Source organism: Seriola dumerili, unplaced genomic scaffold (assembly GCF_002260705.1).
Source record: "Seriola dumerili isolate Sdu_G_001 unplaced genomic scaffold, Sdu_1.0 BDQW01000321.1, whole genome shotgun sequence".
In the NCBI taxonomy this organism is placed as follows: domain Eukaryota; kingdom Metazoa; phylum Chordata; class Actinopteri; order Carangiformes; family Carangidae; genus Seriola; species Seriola dumerili.
The window spans coordinates 1991262-2011224 of record NW_019174576.1 but is presented as its reverse complement, the minus strand read 5'-3'; the positions used below and the strand labels follow the sequence as shown (position 1 = coordinate 2011224).

Genomic DNA, 19963 nt, shown 5'->3' with positions numbered 1-19963 from the left:
TCATAAGCAGCTAACATAACATACCTCCATGATGCTTTGCAGTTCCTCCACATATAGCCTCTCTGTTTCAATCAGCTCTGTCATGATGTGTCTGCATAAAAAGAGGAAAGAAAGAACACATAATGAAACCCTAGCAGAATTACCCTCCCTAAACCACTGATTTATTCATCTATCCAGTGTTGCTCTTTGCAAACTCACAAACAAAATCAGTAACCAGTAATAAATGTGTCAGTGAAGTGCTCTTTGGTCACATGAGGCCAGCATTTTGCCTCCTGAGTCAGTCTATGCTGTGGTTCTGCTGTTGTTAGCTAAACTGCCCATTTGGACCCTCTAACTAGCTAATGACAGCAACATGAAAACACCAGTAATGACACGTTCTTTGAGAGGATTGTTTGGTGGGTGTTGTGAATGTGCAGTGAGATCAGACTTCATCAGGATTTGTCTCCCAATTGACACGAAAGAGACACGATTACTGAAACTAGTGATTCACTGTGGAAAGAGAAGACGTAGTAAAAATAGCTTCTTTGTTCTCATACTCAATCCAATTGATCTATACATAGAAGTTTTAGCAATTTAGCCTATTCACTCTTAAGGAGAGTCTAATTTCTGTTATCACCATAATAAGAGGCTACAACAAACAAGCTAAAAACAAAGTACAGGACTTTCCTGTGAGAGTGAGTCAGTCATCCATGTTCACCACTCACTCCTTCCACTATTTTATGTTGCTTCTTAACGTTCAGTTGCAAGGACTTCAATCAACACTGTGTGTGTCTTCAGGAAACTGCAATTTCGTATCCAATTGTCACAAGTTACTAAATCAGTGTTGCTGGAATCTTTTCACCGAGGAAGTCAGCTTTTTACTTAAGCTGACATTTATCTGACACGTTTCTGTTTTCTTCACAGATTAACATTTTACATACAAAAGAAGTGATGATCTGATAAAATATGATGCCCTGCTGTAGATTACACAGCCCAACACTATATAAAATTGTTAAAAAATAGCTCCAATTCCACCATCTGTTTTCAGAGTTTTCAACCATATGGAATGAGATGCGGTTGAAAGCTCTGTAGAAAGCTTGTAAGTGGGTTGAGTTGAGACTTTTTTTTTTGTCAAACTAGTTTTGAAGCCTTTATTATACCCATAAAACAAAATATACCTGGACAACACAAATATGTACAGGCAATAATGGTCCTTTTTGTCCCATGGAAACGTGCTAAAAGGCAGTTTGATGTACATTATAATTTTATAGGCCAATAAAGCTCAAAGCAATCTCATCGGATGCTCCCATCTGTCATATCACACACACATAGAGGAACTGGATGAAATGTTTGTCTGTCTGTAAACGCTTGAGCGTTGAGCACCTACAGACTCCTCCTCGATGTTACAAATCTGTGCTGTAAGTGGACATCCCAGACTGTAACTGAAGTGCTCTTCTAACCTCATTATAACTAAGAATGTCCACAAGTATGGGGACACAATGGGCTAGTCTTATGTGCTCAGTGCCTAACTGTGTATGGCTGCTATCTTAGAAAACGCTTACAACCGAAGTGCTGGCACTGATTTGTGCAATTTTACACATGCACACAGACACACTTATCCTCCTGTTGATGTACAGTCATAATTAGGTTAGGTTCCACATGATGTGTGCATCAGCTGATGTAACTGAGGACATGCATTCTATATATTGCTGAATATTACTAAATGTTAAATAAATATTCTTTACCAAAATAAATAGTTACAAGCAAATAAATAATTAGATGAGCCACTAACATTTCACCACATTAACTTTTTGTATAACTGTAAACTTCCACTACTGGGCTTAAGCGTTGAAATTGAGTACTGCTTTGCTATGTGTCGGTATCACTGAGCATAGTCAAATGCTACGGTTTGGTACTTTAAAACACATTCATCCTCCAATCACATATGTCCAAGACCTATCTCTGTCAATAGATGCCCATATAAACATTTGTAAAAAAAATTAACTATATTGTCCCTGAGGGGAAATTTGTCTTGGGCTCAGCGCTACAGTCTGTTGCTTTACATAAAAACACCACAGAAACATAGTTAGCACTTGACAATACTAGAGAGTTTGATATTTGATGCAGACAACACAAATGTTTACAAAGAAACATTAAGAATAAAACTGCTAAGTGCTAAAGTGCCTGTGTATACAGGCACTTCATTCACTGCTGCACTGCATTATTTAGCTTAGCATCTTAGCACTTAGCATCAGGGTTCGGCAAAACAAACAATTACTTCAAGTGGTTTGATTTGCACTTTGGCAGTGGTTTGTATTCAGAGAAGAGTGCATGCTGAGAGTCTACAAAAGATTATTGTTGCTTGTTTCATGACTGCATGCTCGTATGGGCTTGTGTTCGTTTGTCTCTATTACCTTCAAACCTGCTTTTTAGTTGCACTGTTCAGTAACCAAACCATGCTGTAATTCTATATTTAATGCGCATGCTAACAAGCTAATAGGCTAACAGGCTAACAAGCTCACTACTGTCTGATTCTGGTACATAGACAAAGTTACCAGTTTTGTGTTTAGGATAAGGCTTTGGCTTTGACTGAGGTTTCAGTCTGTGATAGTAGGGAATGGTTTACACGTCTATCTTGGGTTTTAACAGAGGTAACAGTCGCTACACTATCTGGAAGTGCCCGTCCAAGTTGCGGGCCATGAGCAATTAAGATTAATGTCTATCCATTATCCTTGTAGTGAGTGTTATGATGTTCTGTTCGTCATGGTGGTCTGGAGTCAAAACACCAAGAAATGTCAATTCCCTTGCTTTTTGTTTAAGAAAATATGTATTGTAGAGATATCATGGCTATTGTAGTTTTACATTTTTCAAAATGGGGAAAACACACGACATTGGACAAAATTTAAAGCTGCATTTTGTATGAAGTTAAGTTATAAATACAAAAACTATTCATGGCATTATTTTTAAAGCATACTCACTTTACTTTAAATGCTTAAAACTTTTGCACAATATTGTATGTACAATAGTTTCAGAGAGCTGAGTGCTCCCAGCACAGTGACCTAAATAATTGTGAAATAAAAGAATTTTGTAACCACCAGTAAGTTGACTGTCCAGCCAATCTGAGTAACAGGGCAGGAAGGGCCTTGGTCAGGGGTGTGACCAAGAACCCAACAGTCACTCTAACACAGCCTCAGAAATCCTCTGCAGTGGTGAGCATATGATCACACACCTATCACTCAAAGCAGCTAACCCACAATTATGCATAACTTTAAGCCTGAATAAAATTTAAAGGAGTGAGTTATATAAAAATTCAACCCCCCTACAGTTGTCACTGCTTTGGGAGTTTGTTATCTATTCAGAAGTTTGCCAATGTTTGCACAAATTTTCAACAACTGTTAATCTTAAGTCCTGCTGAGTGCCAATGTCAGCTCCTGCAGGACGGTTAGATATAGTTTGGTGGCCAGTAATGGCTGACTTTTTAATTTGGGGAATCATATTTGGGACTGCATTTCCTGGATGGTGATGCATTGGTGATACATTCAAATGTGCCTGTGGGGAAGTTACTAACTTCCTCATTCATTCATTCATTCATTAGAAACATAAAACTGAAACATGAAACTAAAATACAAAAAATACAGACACATTTCTATGAAGCACAATATAGAGGGAGGTAAAGAGGTCTCCCCTTGCTGACCAGTGGTTCCTCCCACTTTAAAACAAGCGCCCACCCACTCCAGCACACAGCGTGTTTCTCTACACAGGCGCTCAGACAGGGACCTTCAGGGCAATCAGAGAAGACATTTAAAACGCCCTTCAAATGAACTACTGTACCGAGAGGAAAAAAAAGACGGGAGGAAAGAGAAGAGGAAGGTCTGACGAAGTGGCAGAAAGCAGAGGGCGAAAGAAAGAAAAAAAGCAGTTGGAAAGCGTGAGGCAGAAAAAGTGTGTCTCGCAGGTAGACAGATACAAAGAGAGAGTGAGTTCACAGGAGCTGAGCAGAGGAGAGGAGAGGAGGAGGATTTATCTGTTCTCAAAATAAAGAGCCCGGTAAGTAAGAAACACAGGATGTATGTGTGTGTTTGTGTGCTGAAAGAAGTTGCTCTAAATGAAATCTGTAATACCTTCCAATGTTCAAGGCTAAAGGCGTCAGCTTGCAGTAGCAGACTGACAGAGTTAGAGAGGTAAGACATGGGAAAAAAACGAGTTGGATGTGACATGTTGATGAAGTCAGATGAGTAAATAATACGAGAGTCGTAGCACCTTTTCACCATGTCTCTATTGGGATGTTGCCGGCCAGATTCAGAGTTTACAGGAGTATCCCAGAAAGGTTAAAGAGCTGAACCAGGTTCAGATTGGGCAGGATATGTTAACAAGGGAATATGGCCAACAGATTGTAAAAGCACAGGACACAGTCATAAAAAGTAGTTCTCGTTAATGATTAATTTGAAAGGATTTATGTTCATTTCATACTCAAAAACATAATGAGATTCAGCGTGAGTATGTTTGAATATGTTCTTTTTTTTTCCGTGTTGAGTTTGTTTTCAGTGGTCTAAATGTTGTTTTATAACCTTTCATTTATTTTTTTTAAGTTTGACTAAAGGTTCAATTTGTAGTGGGGCTTAATTGATAGTCATTTCATGGAACTTGGTGTGTGTTGCCATCACCAGCAGCAGCACAAGTCATAACAGGTGTCTGTCAGAAAATATTAGGGTTTCGATTACAGCTAAACTTTATCGATACTGAGAGTAATTGAGAGTGAAATAATATCTTGCTTTCAGGGATGCACTGATGGTTTTTGTGTTTTATGCTGAAATCTGGTTCCTACAACAAAGAGCCAAGTTTCCACACTGTTCTAACATATAATAGTGTTACTGCAGGTCACAGTCAAAAATTACGATAAAAAATGAACTTTAACAGTTAGGATAAGGTTTAGAGGACAAACTGACTTCTGGAAATGGACTCTGGAGACACACACAGCGTTGTTTTATAAAAAGTATATCAGATGATGATGTGAGGAGAGTCTTTCAATCTCTCTTCTCTTGTCTTCCTCTGGTCTCTCGGTGTGTCAGTCAAAAGCCAAAGTTATAATATTATGCAACTGGATTTGACTTCACACTAAATACAAGTTCTGACTAAAAACAAAAACAGTTGTAAATTAACGCTACATCCACATTTGTACAAACATTGTCTACTTCACTGCACATGGCATGTGCCAGCATTTATAACCAGCAATGTTCACTATGATGTTTATGATATGACACCTTTGTCTTCATTATGAACTGGCTGCTACTGGTAGCTTCTGTGACCTGTGGTAACCCTTAAGGTAGTCTGAAGCCAGCCTAAGATGCAAAAATAAGGAAATACCTGTTTATTTGACCTTTTAACCAAAGAACAATTATGCCAAAATCAGCGCACACCAGCATTACTGATTGTTCGATTGACTTGGTCCAAAAATATGCAGATTGTGAGTAAGACAAAATGCAACAACCTGTACAGTTGTGACCAGTGCATCAATGTTTGTTTCAATACTTGTCATTTTTATAGCTCCAGCAGGAATACAAAAACGCGCTAAGCCTATGTGGATAGCTGCGAATGCAGGAGCTTTAGGCAGTCATTCAAAGATCTAGAACCAGGCTATCAAGAGCTTTTCTTACTATTTTTTTTTATTGTTTTCATTGGTAGTGCTACAGGGGGTGTTACTGATGAGAAAACAGTTAATACTACTACTATTTTCTGCCCTAAAGGTATTGTAACACACATATGCACATTTCCCCATCATATCCTGTTGTCCATTCCACTGACGCATGAAGTCAGGCTGGATCATGGTTGCAGCACTGTGTTAATATCTGCTTTCATTCGAATTCATTACATTTTTCAAGCTCGGTGAAATCAGTCTGATCCGTAGTGCGACACTTAGATTAATCAGTTTACTACGACTTGGGCCTTATTTCTATACTTTTTATTCACCGGTGTTAATTTGTTAAAATTATAGAAACACAAGCAGAAATGAAGCTGAATGGTAAAATTATCACGCAAACATCCATCAGAGTTTATAGAACCACTCTCTGACTTATGCAGTGGCGGTGAACCCACACAGTTTGGTTTCCTGTTCAATGAGGGATTATTATTGTTATTTCAGGTGCACTCACTGTCAGTTTCACCGACATGTAAAGTGCTTTAGATAATCTGGACAAACTGTCTGATTGCCTGACTGCTTGCGTTTCTTGGCAAAGAAAAATAATGTTGTAGTAAACCAGAATATTTGTTATATATTTTTATATCCTGCTTACCAGGTCAGTTACCAGTTATCAGGGCCAACAGACCGTACGATTAAACTCACAGTGAATCAACATGTGACCACAACCTAAATAACAGAAATGTTCTGCATTCCTGTAATATTTCACCCTCATGGCGAAGAGCACCCATTATGTAGAGAACCATAACTATGTCAAACTAATTATGTTACAGTCTATGATGTAATCTCATGTTATCTGTTCTCCCTGCTCCAACCCATATTGAAACATTTGCTTACATTCAAAACAACTCATTTACAAGAGAAGCAGCACATGTAAAGAGGTGACACAGACTTTGGTTATAGCCTATTGGTGCTGTTTGCCTGCTGTTTAGAGACTTGTTCCAAAAACCAGTTTCAGTGAGATGTGTGATGCAAATGGTGGGCAGTCTCAGCCTTTCAAGCGTTACGAAATGCCTGGTGTCAGACATCAGCACCTGAGCCCTGATGTCCATTAATGTGTGCACCTTGGATTATGTTCTCACTCTAATGAATGACACTGCACCTCTTGGCAAAGAGTCTCAAATTTTAACCCGCTCTACTTTAATGATTCGGTGCAACATGAGTTAACCTGCTATTGTTCTCTTCTGGCCATCTGAAAGTAAAAGGATGAAACAAACCACTCAGAATACACTTGCAGAGAACAAACCTTGATTCCCTACAAGCGACCACAAGAAAATGAACCAGTCATTTTTGGTACATGTATCCGTTCTTTTTCCAATATAGATAATGAAAACTCAAAAACTGAACTGAAATTTTCAACATGTTTTTAATTTGTCAAATATATTATTAAGATTTGCAATTTTCTTTTTTTCAATTTTCTATTCATGGAATGTTAGAAGAGAATAGAAAATAGAAAATTTGAGTGATTTTATTTCTGTTCATGCCTTGGGCCGCTTGAGATGGTAGGATCTTCGTATGATCAGGATATGACCAGAACCATTTTCATTTGCTTGTGCATAAATAAAATGTGATAGGTTTGGAAATAAAGAGGCACAGATGTTTGTTTTGCTTAGACAAATGTGCGCAAATGACCTACAAACAAATGGGAACACTTTGGAGACATTTGGGTATTAGTGGGCTGCTGATATAATAGGCCTATGCTTAAAATTTTACTATTATTTTCTGAGAAATTATTTTAGCAAAAAGTTTGTATTTAGTTTGCACAAACCTAGACAAACTGATTGAAATAGTTTTATTCATGTCCTGATCACATAGGGTGTCAAACTCATTGGGGGTGCAATTTTCAATGTGCAAGGTTCTGCAGTATTCCCTGCAGACATCACTGAGGATGTGAAAGTATTATTGCAATGTATGGATTAGGCTGCACAGTGGTGTAAATTTATTTCGGCTTGTAACAATCACTTTGCCATGGACAACTGGGAACGTTCACTTTGTTTCACTCAATTCTGGTGCTTATGTTATATTTCTACTGCCTTCACCAAAGAAGTTAACGTAAAAGTCTTTCCATTAGACATAAATTTAGTTTTGAGAAATGAATTAAAAACACTTATACACAGTGATGCAACACCATCACTCCCTTTACTTATCTCAAGCATGTGAATACTGATTAAATACTTCTCTCACCGCTGACTTAACGTTAGTTACATTGACAGGTGGACAAAGTTTTCAAAGTTTCTCTCATAATGCTCTTTGCAACCACATCTTGTTCATATGATCTGATAAAATAATTTCTTTTTGTACAGTGCGCTGTAACTTGAGTAAACGTACAGAAGTATTAACAGCAAAATGGATTTTAGGTAGCAAAAGTAAAATTACTTGATATACAACAGAATGGCACTTGTCAGTGTTATGTTGCATAATATTTGATTATTATTGCTGATTTTAAAGTTGTGACAGTTTGAGCTGGGGATAAGTGGCTGTCAGAAAAATATAGTGGAGTAAAAAGCACAATATAGAAGTATAAACTAACATGAAATGGAAAGTAAAGCAAAAGTAACAAAAAAGTGGACAATTTGTACTTGAATAAATGCACATAGTTACTTTCCACTACTGCTTATCCTGTTTACTATGCTTGAGATTTAATTTTTCCACACCCACGGCGTCGTAATGACATTTTATGAAACATACAGTATGTAAGGTGATGTTCAACAGGTTTTAGTACTTATGCTTGAAGCCTATGTGTGCTATAGAAATCTGGAATCATGCTTCTGCTGATTTATTTCATTCTATTTAGGTTGATCAATCCAAATTCTTTTGTACGCCTCAAGGAGAGCTTTGTTGACACTGTGATCAGGGTGAAAATGATGTCCTCTTCCTCTTTTCTTCTCTACTTTCATATTGGTTTGACAGCACTTCCTATGTATGTTACAAACCCAACAATTGATTGCTTAAAACCTAGTGACAGGAGACTGAAAATGACTCAGTTCATGTGATAAACAGTTTTTCCCCTCAAAAAAAACCCCAAATAGTACAACTGTCAGAGTCATAAATGAAAATGTACAGATTATTACTTGATGGGTCATCATGTTTAGTCACAAGACTACTACTGTTAAGGCTTGGCCATGTGTTGTAAGAGCTCTCTATTGTTGGTTGACCCCAGTGTTCAGTCAAAATATGCTGCTGGGGAAATATGTGTTCAGCCTATTATGTGGCAGCATTGCACACACGTCGGCAGCTTCTCTGCTCAGGGCCTCTGTTAGACTAAAGCCCCTCTATTATAACTCTTTGTGCTAGGTCAGCACTTACATTCACAGCGTCCTCCGCACAGTTAAAGGCAATTGGTCAACATGGTGGACAGGCAGTTTTGGGGGTGTTTACAATATACAATGGTTATTTTTGTGTTGGGGGGGGGGGGGGCATTCTGTTTCTATCTATCCCCTTCCCTGTTTTATTCTCACTTAGGGCTGAACCATATCAGGAAAATACTCCATTGATACCAAGATATCTTTACATCAAACATAATTACACATTACACTTGCAGGTGAAAGTTGTTGACGTCCTCCCAGGGTAATTTTTCATAAACAACTTCATCACAGAAAAGTCACAGTAGATTATCATTTAAATTTAAAGTATATTTGTCTAACACCCTTTCCAAAAAATGGACCAGTTTAGACCGCATTTATTATGTTATTCATCTAATGAAATTCTTGACATTATTCAATGGTGTTAGGTGAATTTTTTATAAATGAAAGATAACGATAAATCCATGACTACAACTTTGTACAGAGGTAGAGATAAGAATTCAAATTGGATGGTACAACAGTAAATATGGCAGCAGACATTTGAATTTTAGTGGTTTTTCTTACATCATTCAATTTTTCTGTAATAAAAATATGTAGGTCTGAATGAATCACACAGGCGTTGAGCCCTTTAATTAGTGTATTACAGTTTCTGATGAAACCGGAGTGGAAAACAAAGCTACACAACATTATCCTGCCAAAATAAAGCCAGACTAGATTCCAGTCTTCTTCTGCCTGCTGCTTATGTTGGTGTTTGAACTGGTCTCACTGGGAGCTGTGGTCCTGAACCCACTCTGCTGTTCTGCTCCCCCCGTCTGTCGCCTGCACAGTTACTGCTGCTTGATGCACAACTATTTGAAGCATTTGGATTTTTCTGGGTTTGAATATCTTGTCTCTGACCTTTTTTGCCCAATCTCTACTTTTATTTTTTTACTTTGTTGTTCATATAAAGTATACAAGTAAAGTATTCAAGTAAAGTAAAGTAAATAATAAAGATACAAACACATACAGTAAATGGCAAGCAGGTGGGTGACAGATGACCTGAACCACAGTGGGCCACGCAGCCTGCTCCAGTGGGCCGATCATCATAACAAAACATAGCACATAAGCTTCAAAACGGGAGATTTTGACATCCATCAGCTGACTGTCATTTATCTCGGTAACTAACAAGCCAACTTCTACTATTGACAGGCACAAACACAGCCCATTTCCCATGTCTTCAGACTTCAAAAGTTTACAGAGTGATGTTTCTGTAAGTATATTAACCACAGAACAACCAAGAGTTTCAGTTTTGTTATAAGGCCAACTCACAGAATGAATTAGCTACAGTCGAGTAAATTTGCCAATGAAAGTTGTTGACAAACCTTTCAGTCTTACAGCTTGTTAAGGCACTGTTAATTATGCAAGTTATAATTAAGCTGTATGAAATTTGAATTTCAATATTTCAGCCTGGTACAAGGCTCTCAACACCAAACACACAAAAACTTTCCTGCATAACTAATCAGGCCAGAAAACTACAACTGAACTGAGCACCCGGACTGGAATGGGTAGGAGTTCAATACACCTGACCCTTCACTATCTTCGTATAGGAGTTGTTTCTAATATTCTGACCAACAATTGTAGTAAGGAAGGTTAAACATTAGACTCAAAGATTACAAAGGAAATTCATAGCACATTCAACAGACGGCGAACAGGACGCCCATCACTAGCACTGTATGAACAGTCACATGCAAGTGACACAGCTGATAAAACAATATGCTCTGTTTAGCACTGTTAGTGCTAGAGGATTCACCTGAACAGAGCTTGACCCCTTAACAGTGTAGTTTATGATTATTTTTAGTTTGTTGGAGACTAGTTGCTATCTGACTGACTGACCACTGATCACTGACCACATTTTTGTCTAAATTTTCTTTCTGAATGTGTGATGTGAAGGTCTCAGTTAGTCTTTCACAAGTCTGTGTGATGGGAAACTCTTTTACTTTCAACTGTACTGCTAGACCTGAAGTTAGTATGGTGTTCAGCAAGGAGTAGTCTTTAGATGATGTAAGGACTGTGTCATGCTAAATGTACAACACAAAAAATGACCTCACATAAACAGCCATATTTTTCTCTTTCATGTTATATTTCACTGTTTGCTGGCTATACTATGTATTTGTTATATTGTCATAAAGGTCAAAGCCGTCCTGTTAAGCAAACACATATGCTTAGTTGTTCTTCAGTCATCAGCAGGATCGGTTTTCACTTTGTTTAAGCTAAGGAGAAAAAAGATAGGTAAAACCCGTCCCCAGTTCTGCCAACATGCGAGTCTCTGTGCACACACACATACACTGTGCTTCACATTTTTATTCACCTGCCAACTTCTGAAGAGGTTCAGCTCTCCCTGGAGAGTCTAAGATAACTACTACACTAGCTGTTAAATATTATGAATTCTGGTGCCACTCAGGCAATTGACAAAGTTAATTTCATGCTCTGAATACATGTCACATTAAGAGCTAAATGCAACTCTAGATGATTAATGTGAGTTTGTTCAAATATGAATACACGTCTGTATAATGTATGATTGCTACTTTATGTAAAGGCAGTTATGGAGGTTTGCTAGACAATATAGTTTTGTTATCAGCCTCAAACTACAAATCTCACAAATGCTTCCTCCATCCTTTGGAGTCCTTGATTTGCTAACACAGTTGCCATGTGAGAGGATAATCTGGCCAATTTAAAGCTCCACTCCATAAAGCTACTTTATTTGGGACGACACAATACTTATAGACTGGAGTAGCCTCTTTAAATAGGTGATGGCTGTTTGCATTATGTTGCCCAGCTGAGACGAGTGGACACAGTAGTGCTATCCACAAATCCTAAAATGTGTGTTTTTGGGGGGTTTTTTTACCTTTATTTAGCCAGGCAAGACATTAAAAACAAATTCTTATTTACAATGGCAGCCTGGCAAAAGGCAAGAGCCTCTTGAGGAAAAGGGGGCATTCTGTATGAAAAGCCTAATTTTAATTTGACTTTAGACTGTAACCTGTTAATGTGATGTGAGAAAGACAGATTGCTGTCTAGACAGATACCCAAGTATTTATATTCAGTAACTTGGTCTAGAACAGCCCCACCAAGAGTAGTAGTAATATTCAGTGGTGGAGGGGGGCACCGAACGCTTCCTAACCAAACACATGACCTTAGTCTTGGAAGTGTTAAGCTGGAGGTTTAAGTTGGAGAAAGCCTGTTGGACCCTGTGGAAGCTGTCCTGGAGTGATATGAGTACTGCATCTGGGGAGGGACCAACTGCATAAGGGACTGTATCATCTGCGTAAAGGTGGATAGATGCATCTTCAACAGAGCAAACAATATCATTAATATATATCAAAAAAAGGGTAGGGCCAAGAATCGAGAGCTGAGGGACACCCTTAGTAACTGGAGGCTGAGAAAGGAACTGTTCTGACTTTACATATTGCACCTTATCTGTGAGGTAGTTAAAAAACCAAGCCAGTGAATGATGAGAGACCCCAATGCTGGCCAGGCTATGAACATGAATGGAGAGACAGATTAAATATATCAGCAATGGGACTTGCAAGGATTGGGGCTGCAATCTTAAAAAAATAAGGGTCCAGCCAAAGCAGCTCATTCAGGACTTCATCCTCCGAGACAGCCTGTAAGGTGAGTCTATGTAGGGGGGTGAAGGGCCTCGATGGAGTAGTATAAGAATCTACAGGTGGATTTGGAGAGGGGGGCCCACAGAAGGGGTTATCAGACTCGTAAGTAGATCCAGACTTTATGAAATGTTGATTAAAAATGTTCGCCATCCGTTATTTGTCGGAAACTACTGTATATTATCGCCCACATTGAGCAACAAAGGCAGCTGAGAAGAGGGTTTATTTTCCAGATCTCTCACAGTTTTCCAGAATCTCTTTGGATCACAGCCACAAAGATTGAATTGTTCTTTGTAGTAACCAGCTTTGGTCTTTCGAACAGCTTGTGTTACCTTGTTTTTAATTTGCCTAAACACCAGCCGGTCTGCAGGGGATCTAGACAGCCGCACCTTACGCCAGGCAGAGTTGTTCCGTTGAGTGAGCACTGCAATCACACGGTCAAACCAGGGACAGAGGCATTTTTTTTGTTCTCATTTTCTTGACAGGGGCAAGCTTGTTAACTACAGCACTAAACAGATCGTAAAACAGATCGTAAAACAGATCAGGTTGACTCTGAACCATTCAACCTTGGACAGATCATGCAAGAAGGCTTGAGTGTTGAAATTTTTTAGAATTTATTTATAACTGATGCAAACAGGCTGCTTAATGGAGAAGTTAGATCGAACACAACAGTGGTCACTCACATCGTTGCAAAACACACCAGAATAGTACAAGTACAGTAGTACATTTATTCAAGGTGTGTTTTTGTAGTTTGTGTCTTAAACCTCCGAGCCACTTATACCCTGGATGTCATATAGAAAAATATTCTCTTGCTCTGTGAACAATGAATAGAGAAGATAACAAAGATAACTACATCCAGGATTTGTGTGTGTGTGTGTGTGTGTGTGTGTGTGNATACCCTTTAAAATGAATATTAGGGTCTTTGTAAGTCCAGGCAGTACAAAGTCTTCCTTTTTTCTCACCCAAAGCCAGAGATGAGATTTTTTTGCATTTTGTTAACTTGATAAGTTCAAGGTAGAGTCAAGAAGAAACACCAGGAGAAAGAGGGAAAGAGTGATGCTGCAACATAGATCTCTGGACAGATTTGCTCTAGCAACAATGTGCTTTTGTAGTTTGTGTCTTAAACCTCCGAGCCACTTATACCCTGGATGTCATATAGAAAAGGTAGTTGGTTTCTAAACTAGGAAAATTGTACATGAATGTTATGTTAATGGAGTTAATAGATTGCTTAGTCGACTGAAAAAATATTCCCTGACATTTCTTCCCCAATCCCAAGCGCACATCTTCACACATCTTGTCTGACCAACAGGTTGAAACACAAAGATGTTTCATTTACACTGATACAACACAAGGGAAAAGCTGGAAAAGAGCTAGAAAAACTGGAAAATATTTTTTATGAGCTGAATAACTTGAACAATTACTTTGCAATTCATTTGATAAATGAATCAACAAATCATCTCAGGGCTAGTGTACTCCCTCCTCCATGTATAGCCCAAGCATGCAAAATCTCATCTATCTGAGAGTGACCTTGATCGTTTTTCTTTTCTTTTTCAGGTGCCATGGGATTCCTTTAGCATGCTGACATTACAATAACCAGAGAGGAGGAGCAACAAGTAAGTGGAGGAGAGGGGTGAAACTCTCTCTGACATCTCAGGACAGGAAGAAGAAAAAGGATGTGGGTTATCTGCTTGCTATGAGGGAGCAGAGCTTTTGCATCAGACAGTGGAGCAAGTTCACTGACTACAGGACTTGACAGCATCAAAAAAAGAAGCCAGCTGCAAGGACAGGAGAGGGAGGAAAGACAGAGGATATGTATGAGGTGAGAAAGACATAATAAGATAAAGTGAAGGATGAGAAGGAAGACAATTAGATAGATGAGAGGTGCGCTAGAGACTGAAAGGTGAGAAGTGAGATTGAGAGTCGAATGAGAAGTCACACTTGAGAGTGAAAAGAGGCAGAGATGAAATAACATACTCTACTATTAGAAAAAGAACATAAGACAGGGGGAGATACAGCTCCAGGAGAGCAGAAGTCCAGTCAGCAATCAGTCTTCAGTCGCGATGTTCATGAACTTCCGTCGTATCCGCAAGTGCCAGTGCGTGCAGCTTCTGACCACAGGCCTGGTGCTGTGTATGGTGATGGTGTGTTGGGAGGAGCTGGACCACCACGTGGTCAGCCACATGAGATCCTATACATATCGCTACCTGGTCAACAGATATGACTTCCTCAATTCTTCCTTCAACATCACTTCCAAACATCACCACAGAAAAGATGGTTCTGACAGTGTGGGTGATCGGTTATGGAACTATTCATACCTAATTAACCACCCAGGTAAATGTGGAGGTAGTGGTGGAGATGGAAAAAGCTGGGATGATGTCCTCCTGCTTCTGTTTGTGAAATCATCGCCCGAGAACTTTGAGCGGCGCCAGGCCATCAGGGACACATGGGGAAACGAGAGCTTTATTTGGTCAGAACTGGGGGCAAGCATGAGGGTGGTGTTTGCCCTCGGCATGCACCATGATGTCAAGCGGAGATCCAGAGTGCAGACTGCACTGCAGCAAGAGGACCAGGCCTATGGAGACCTGATCCAGCAGAACTTTGTGGACTCTTTTCACAACCTGACTGCCAAACTGATCTTGCAGTTCCACTGGGGCCACGAATACTGTCCTCAGGCACGCTTCCTCATGTCCGCAGATGATGACATCTTCGTCCACATGCCCAATTTGGTGAAATACCTGCGGCAGCTCGAGAGTAGCCAATCAGGGGCTAAAGACGTGTGGGTGGGGCATGTACACAGAGGAGCCCCTCCAGTTCGCCGAAAGAACAGCAAGTATCACGTTCCCTATGATCTGTACCCCTGGCCTTCCTACCCAGACTACACTGCCGGAGCAGGGTACGTGGTTTCAGGTGATGTGGCCGCTAAGATCTACCACGCGACTCTGGTGCTGAACTCCTCCATCTACATCGATGATGTCTTCATGGGAATTTGTGCCAAGGCCATGGGGGTTTCTCCGCAGGAGCATGTGTACTTTTCAGGGGAGGCCAAGGCTCCATACCACCCCTGCATCTATGATCACATGATCACATCGCATGGTCATGCCGCAGATGTGCGATCACTATGGCACACAGCAACAGACCCTGCAGTGTACAGTAACTACAGAGGATCCATGGGTAATCTCTACTGCACTGCAGTGAGAGCGATGCTGCTGTGTCTGCCATATTACCACAACACATACTCCTGTATGGCTGCTTTTACATGAAGGATCTTTAGATGATGCAAAGACTGCTTCATGCTAAATGTACCACACAAAAAAATGACAGTATCTCATAAAAATAGTCCTGTGTTATTTCACTGTTTGCTGGCTATCTATGTATTTGCAATCTTGCAATAAAGAGCAAAGCCGTTCCGTTAAGCAAACATATATGCTCATTGTTCTTCAGTCATCAGCAGGATTAGTTTTCATTTTGTTTAAGCTAAAGAAAGAACAGATGGGTAAAAACCCGTGCCCAGTTCTATTGAGACGAGGGTTTTTTTGGTCTCTGTGTACACACATCCACAGTGCTTCACATTGTAATTCATCTGCCAACTTCTGAAGAGGTTCAGCTCTGTCTGGAGAGTCTAAGATAACTACTACGCTAGCTGTTAAATATTATGAATTCTGGTGCCACTCAGGCAAATTGAATACATGTCACATTAAGAGCTAAATGCAACTCTCTTGATGATTTATGAGAAAATGTTCCAGTATGAATACAATTCTGTATAATGTATGATTGCTACTGTATGTAAAGGCATTTATGGTGGTTTGATAGATGATAGTTTTGTTATCAGCCTCAAGCTACAAATCTCAATTTAAAGCACAATGCATCATAATGCTATCGGTGAAAACCATTTAAAGATCCCAGTATCAACTTCACATTCATACAGTATGTGACTTTTTTTAAGGAGTACACACTAAACAGTAGTTAAAAAGGTAAGATAATCTTACATGTTTACATTGCCTCTATAAATGTGGTTCATAAAAAACTCTGTTTAAGGAATAGATGTAATTAGCTTGAAATGTTCTGTATCATATATTGTTGGTATTTTCTTTGGGGAAGTCAGAAGCTTCTTTAGCCAGTCTATTCTTAGACCACTGAACTTTGTATTTGTTTTTAGTTGTGCTGTGAATGACTCAATCTCATGAGGGTGACAGTGCATCATACATTTCCTATTGAGACACTCAGCCAGCCAGTAGGAGAAAAGCTACATCTGACCAAACTCTGAGCTAAATGATGCCAGATAAATACATTTCTCTACCAATGTACAGAACTGACAAAATGCAGAAAAATTGAGAAAAACTGAGAAAACCCAGGGTTGCGAGGTAATTAATTTACTTGTGTGCTGTTGTATACTTTGTTAATATTTTCCATGGCCATGGGACTTTTGCTTTTTTTTTTGCTCATCTTCATTTGAAGTTTTAGATCAGCAGTTCTCAAACTAGGGGTTGGGACCGTCCAAGTGGTCGCAAGATTAATGGAAGCAAGAAGATTATCTGGATAGGAAAGTGTTAAAAACATTTAACCTACTCAAAATAATGTTTTTATGTATGAAACTGAATTATTGGATAGTTCTACTTCTTCCACTAAAAACACAGGAAAACAGACATAAAGGCAGTGACTATGGATCACAAGAGGACAACGCTTTATTTTAATTTTCATAAGCCTCTGCATGGGAGTAAATTATATTTTAAGATGTTAATTTTGATCTTGATTTTTGATGTAACCCAAAAAGACTGTTGTCATAGCAGTAGATAACATAACATATTTTTGCCACTTGGGGGCAGCAGAAACATGTTGTGAGCAGGACATTAAAATAGCATCACCAATTAAGATGATAATGGCAAAGTTGTTAGCAAGCAGTTGCTTATTTACATTTATCTATTTTGCCTGCTGCCGCTGAAAAAATGTGCTGCGGCGAGATTTGATCATTAGCATAATCAACTCCCTTAAAACTGCCATGCAAAGCCTCAATTGTACACACTTGCGGACGCACACACAGACAGCTGCAGACAGCTTCTAGTCCAGTGCATGCACAGTTGGTGCCCCAGGTGTACTGTCTGTGGGGACTGGCGTGGACTCACTATAAAATGGAGGCTACACAGATGTCTGCACAGAGCTTCAAGTACACTCTCTGATGACGAAATTTACATGTGACCCTCACGTACTTGTGGATAGAGAAAGTATAACACTAACTTAAGTCTACCTGTTCTGCTTCATTTTATGGGAAAGGTTTGATTCACAAAAATGCCATACGAGAGCATAAAGAAGAATTTCAACCTGCAGCACTTAAAGTCCTGCTGTCTGAAATCAGCAAGCAAAAAAATAACAAATTTAATCAGTAGTGGTATTAGACCCAAAACAGGTTATAGTTCTGTCAGTGACATCTCATCAGAGCAGCGCTGTACTGTGACAGAAATAAGGAGGGAATGCTTCAGTCTACATGAGGTTACACTAGATGCAAAAAAGATCTTTCTATAGCAGAGCAGCCCATGAGTAATAGGTGGTGAGGGGTATGACAATCACTGAGATATTACACTAGGGAATGTTACAGCCTACAGTAGGTGAGCAGGTGTTCTCGCACACGCTGGACAACAACCTGCATAAAGCAGTTGCTTAAGGCAGAATGAGAAACAATTTTCAATTCTTCTGCAATGGTTTAATGTCACCCGACCAGAGAATTAGTGCCTTCGTCTGTACATGTCGATACACCTATCTCCTAAATTCTACATAACCGTAGTGGATGGAAATGCACAGCAATATGATTTTTTTTGACAATTTTCTCATAATTCTGTTAAGATTTGTACTTAATTTGAATGGATCAATGTTTTGAGTAGCCTCTCTCCCTCTCTCTGTGTCCAATGATCTTTTTTATGCTGCAGTCTGCTGGCGCAGCGGCATGTCCGACATGAACACAAAGAGACTGGACAAGCTGGTGAAAAAGGCTGGGTCTGTGCTTGGCAGGAGTCTGGACTCACTCAGGACTGTTGTGGAGAGACGCATGCAATGTAAGATGGAGGCAATCTTGGACAATACCAAGGAGGTCCTTTGTTCCCACTGCCATCAGGCTATACAACACCTCAGCCAAAGGAAGTGGACTAATTTAATTATTATTGTTTATTTATTATGAACTGTTTTAATATTATGAACAATGAACTAATGGACACATGAATTTCCCCTAGGGGATAAATAAAGTATTTATCTACCTATCTATCTATCTATGTATGATACGATGATGCAGATTTTACACCTTCTTTTCTCAGACAATACATTCAGATGCAGGTTCTTCTGACGCAGTGCTCAGTGTGTGTTGATAAATCAGGTAATTTGTATACATTTTCATTCTCGCTTCCATGTTTATTTTTCAGAGTAAATATGAAATCCTTTTTTACCAAGATCATTTTTAGTGGGATGACACACTAACTATTACCCAGGAAATAAAATTATCAAAAGAAATCTCTGTATATTTTCTATATCAATACATTTTTATAATATATTACATTTAATAATACATTACAAAGAACCTTTCAGACAAGGGGCATTGTGGTTTGTAAGCCTGCAATTATCTAAAAGCACAACTGTGGCCTTATGTGATGACATCTAATTTTAAACTGGAGTTTCACTCTTGCACTTTTAAGTACTGTAAGCCATGTATTGTTCTCAGTGGCTTCTGAAAAGCATGTGATATTCCCTATTCCATCCACTCCTGCTGTACTTAACCGTCTATATTTTATATACTAATGCAACTAACCCAAAGATGGTGATTCTATCTGAATTGTCAATCAAGGCTGAATGTAAATACCATTATCTTCCTCCAGTCTGTTTATTTTGGATCCTCAGTTCTTACTGTCTCTCTGGGCTTTCAGCCAGTTGTATAAGATGCTCCGGTTTTTATCCGTGGTCTGAATTTTCCTATGAACAAGTCCCTGCTGCTAGGTTACTTCATTTCATTTTACTTACTATTGTGATTTGTATTCTAATTATTACACTTCATGGGATGCTCATCATATAGCACGCTGCATGTCACTGCACATAGTGAGCATGCGACAAATGAATAAAACCTTGGAAATCTTGCAGTCCAGTTGAGATATCGAAGGAACTTTCAGTTTTGGGAAATCAGAATTACTGCTGCACAGCAGTCTGAAGGTCAGTCTGGATAACTCAGGAGCTCACGAACAGAAGCCCCAATGTGAGGACTTCTCACTCTTCCATGTGCGGCAGGTCGTAACATTGAAGATTTGCGGTTATACAAATTTCTTTTAGTAATTTAGGGGAGGTATGGAATCATTGCAAGAATGTAATCACCA

General features: G+C 39.2%; 2 protein-coding genes across 3 annotated transcripts in view; one reads left to right on the top strand and one right to left on the bottom strand.

The window, feature by feature from the left end:
- LOC111231895 (guanine nucleotide exchange factor DBS-like) overlaps nucleotides 1-19963 on the bottom strand; it is a 110709-nt gene that overhangs the window by 50321 nt on the left and 40425 nt on the right. For both annotated transcript variants that reach the window (XM_022759161.1, XM_022759162.1), the window contains exon 16: nucleotides 25-91. In XM_022759161.1, the coding sequence (XP_022614882.1) occupies nucleotides 25-91 (67 nt within the window). The remainder of the gene's footprint in view (nucleotides 1-24; nucleotides 92-19963) is intronic.
- On the top strand, nucleotides 3742-18561 carry LOC111231897 (lactosylceramide 1,3-N-acetyl-beta-D-glucosaminyltransferase A-like). Its single transcript, XM_022759163.1, has 2 exons — nucleotides 3742-4026; nucleotides 14175-18561. The coding sequence occupies exon 2, from the start codon at nucleotides 14681-14683 to the stop codon at nucleotides 15878-15880; it is 1200 nt and encodes a 399-aa protein (XP_022614884.1). The 5' UTR covers nucleotides 3742-4026; nucleotides 14175-14680; the 3' UTR covers nucleotides 15881-18561.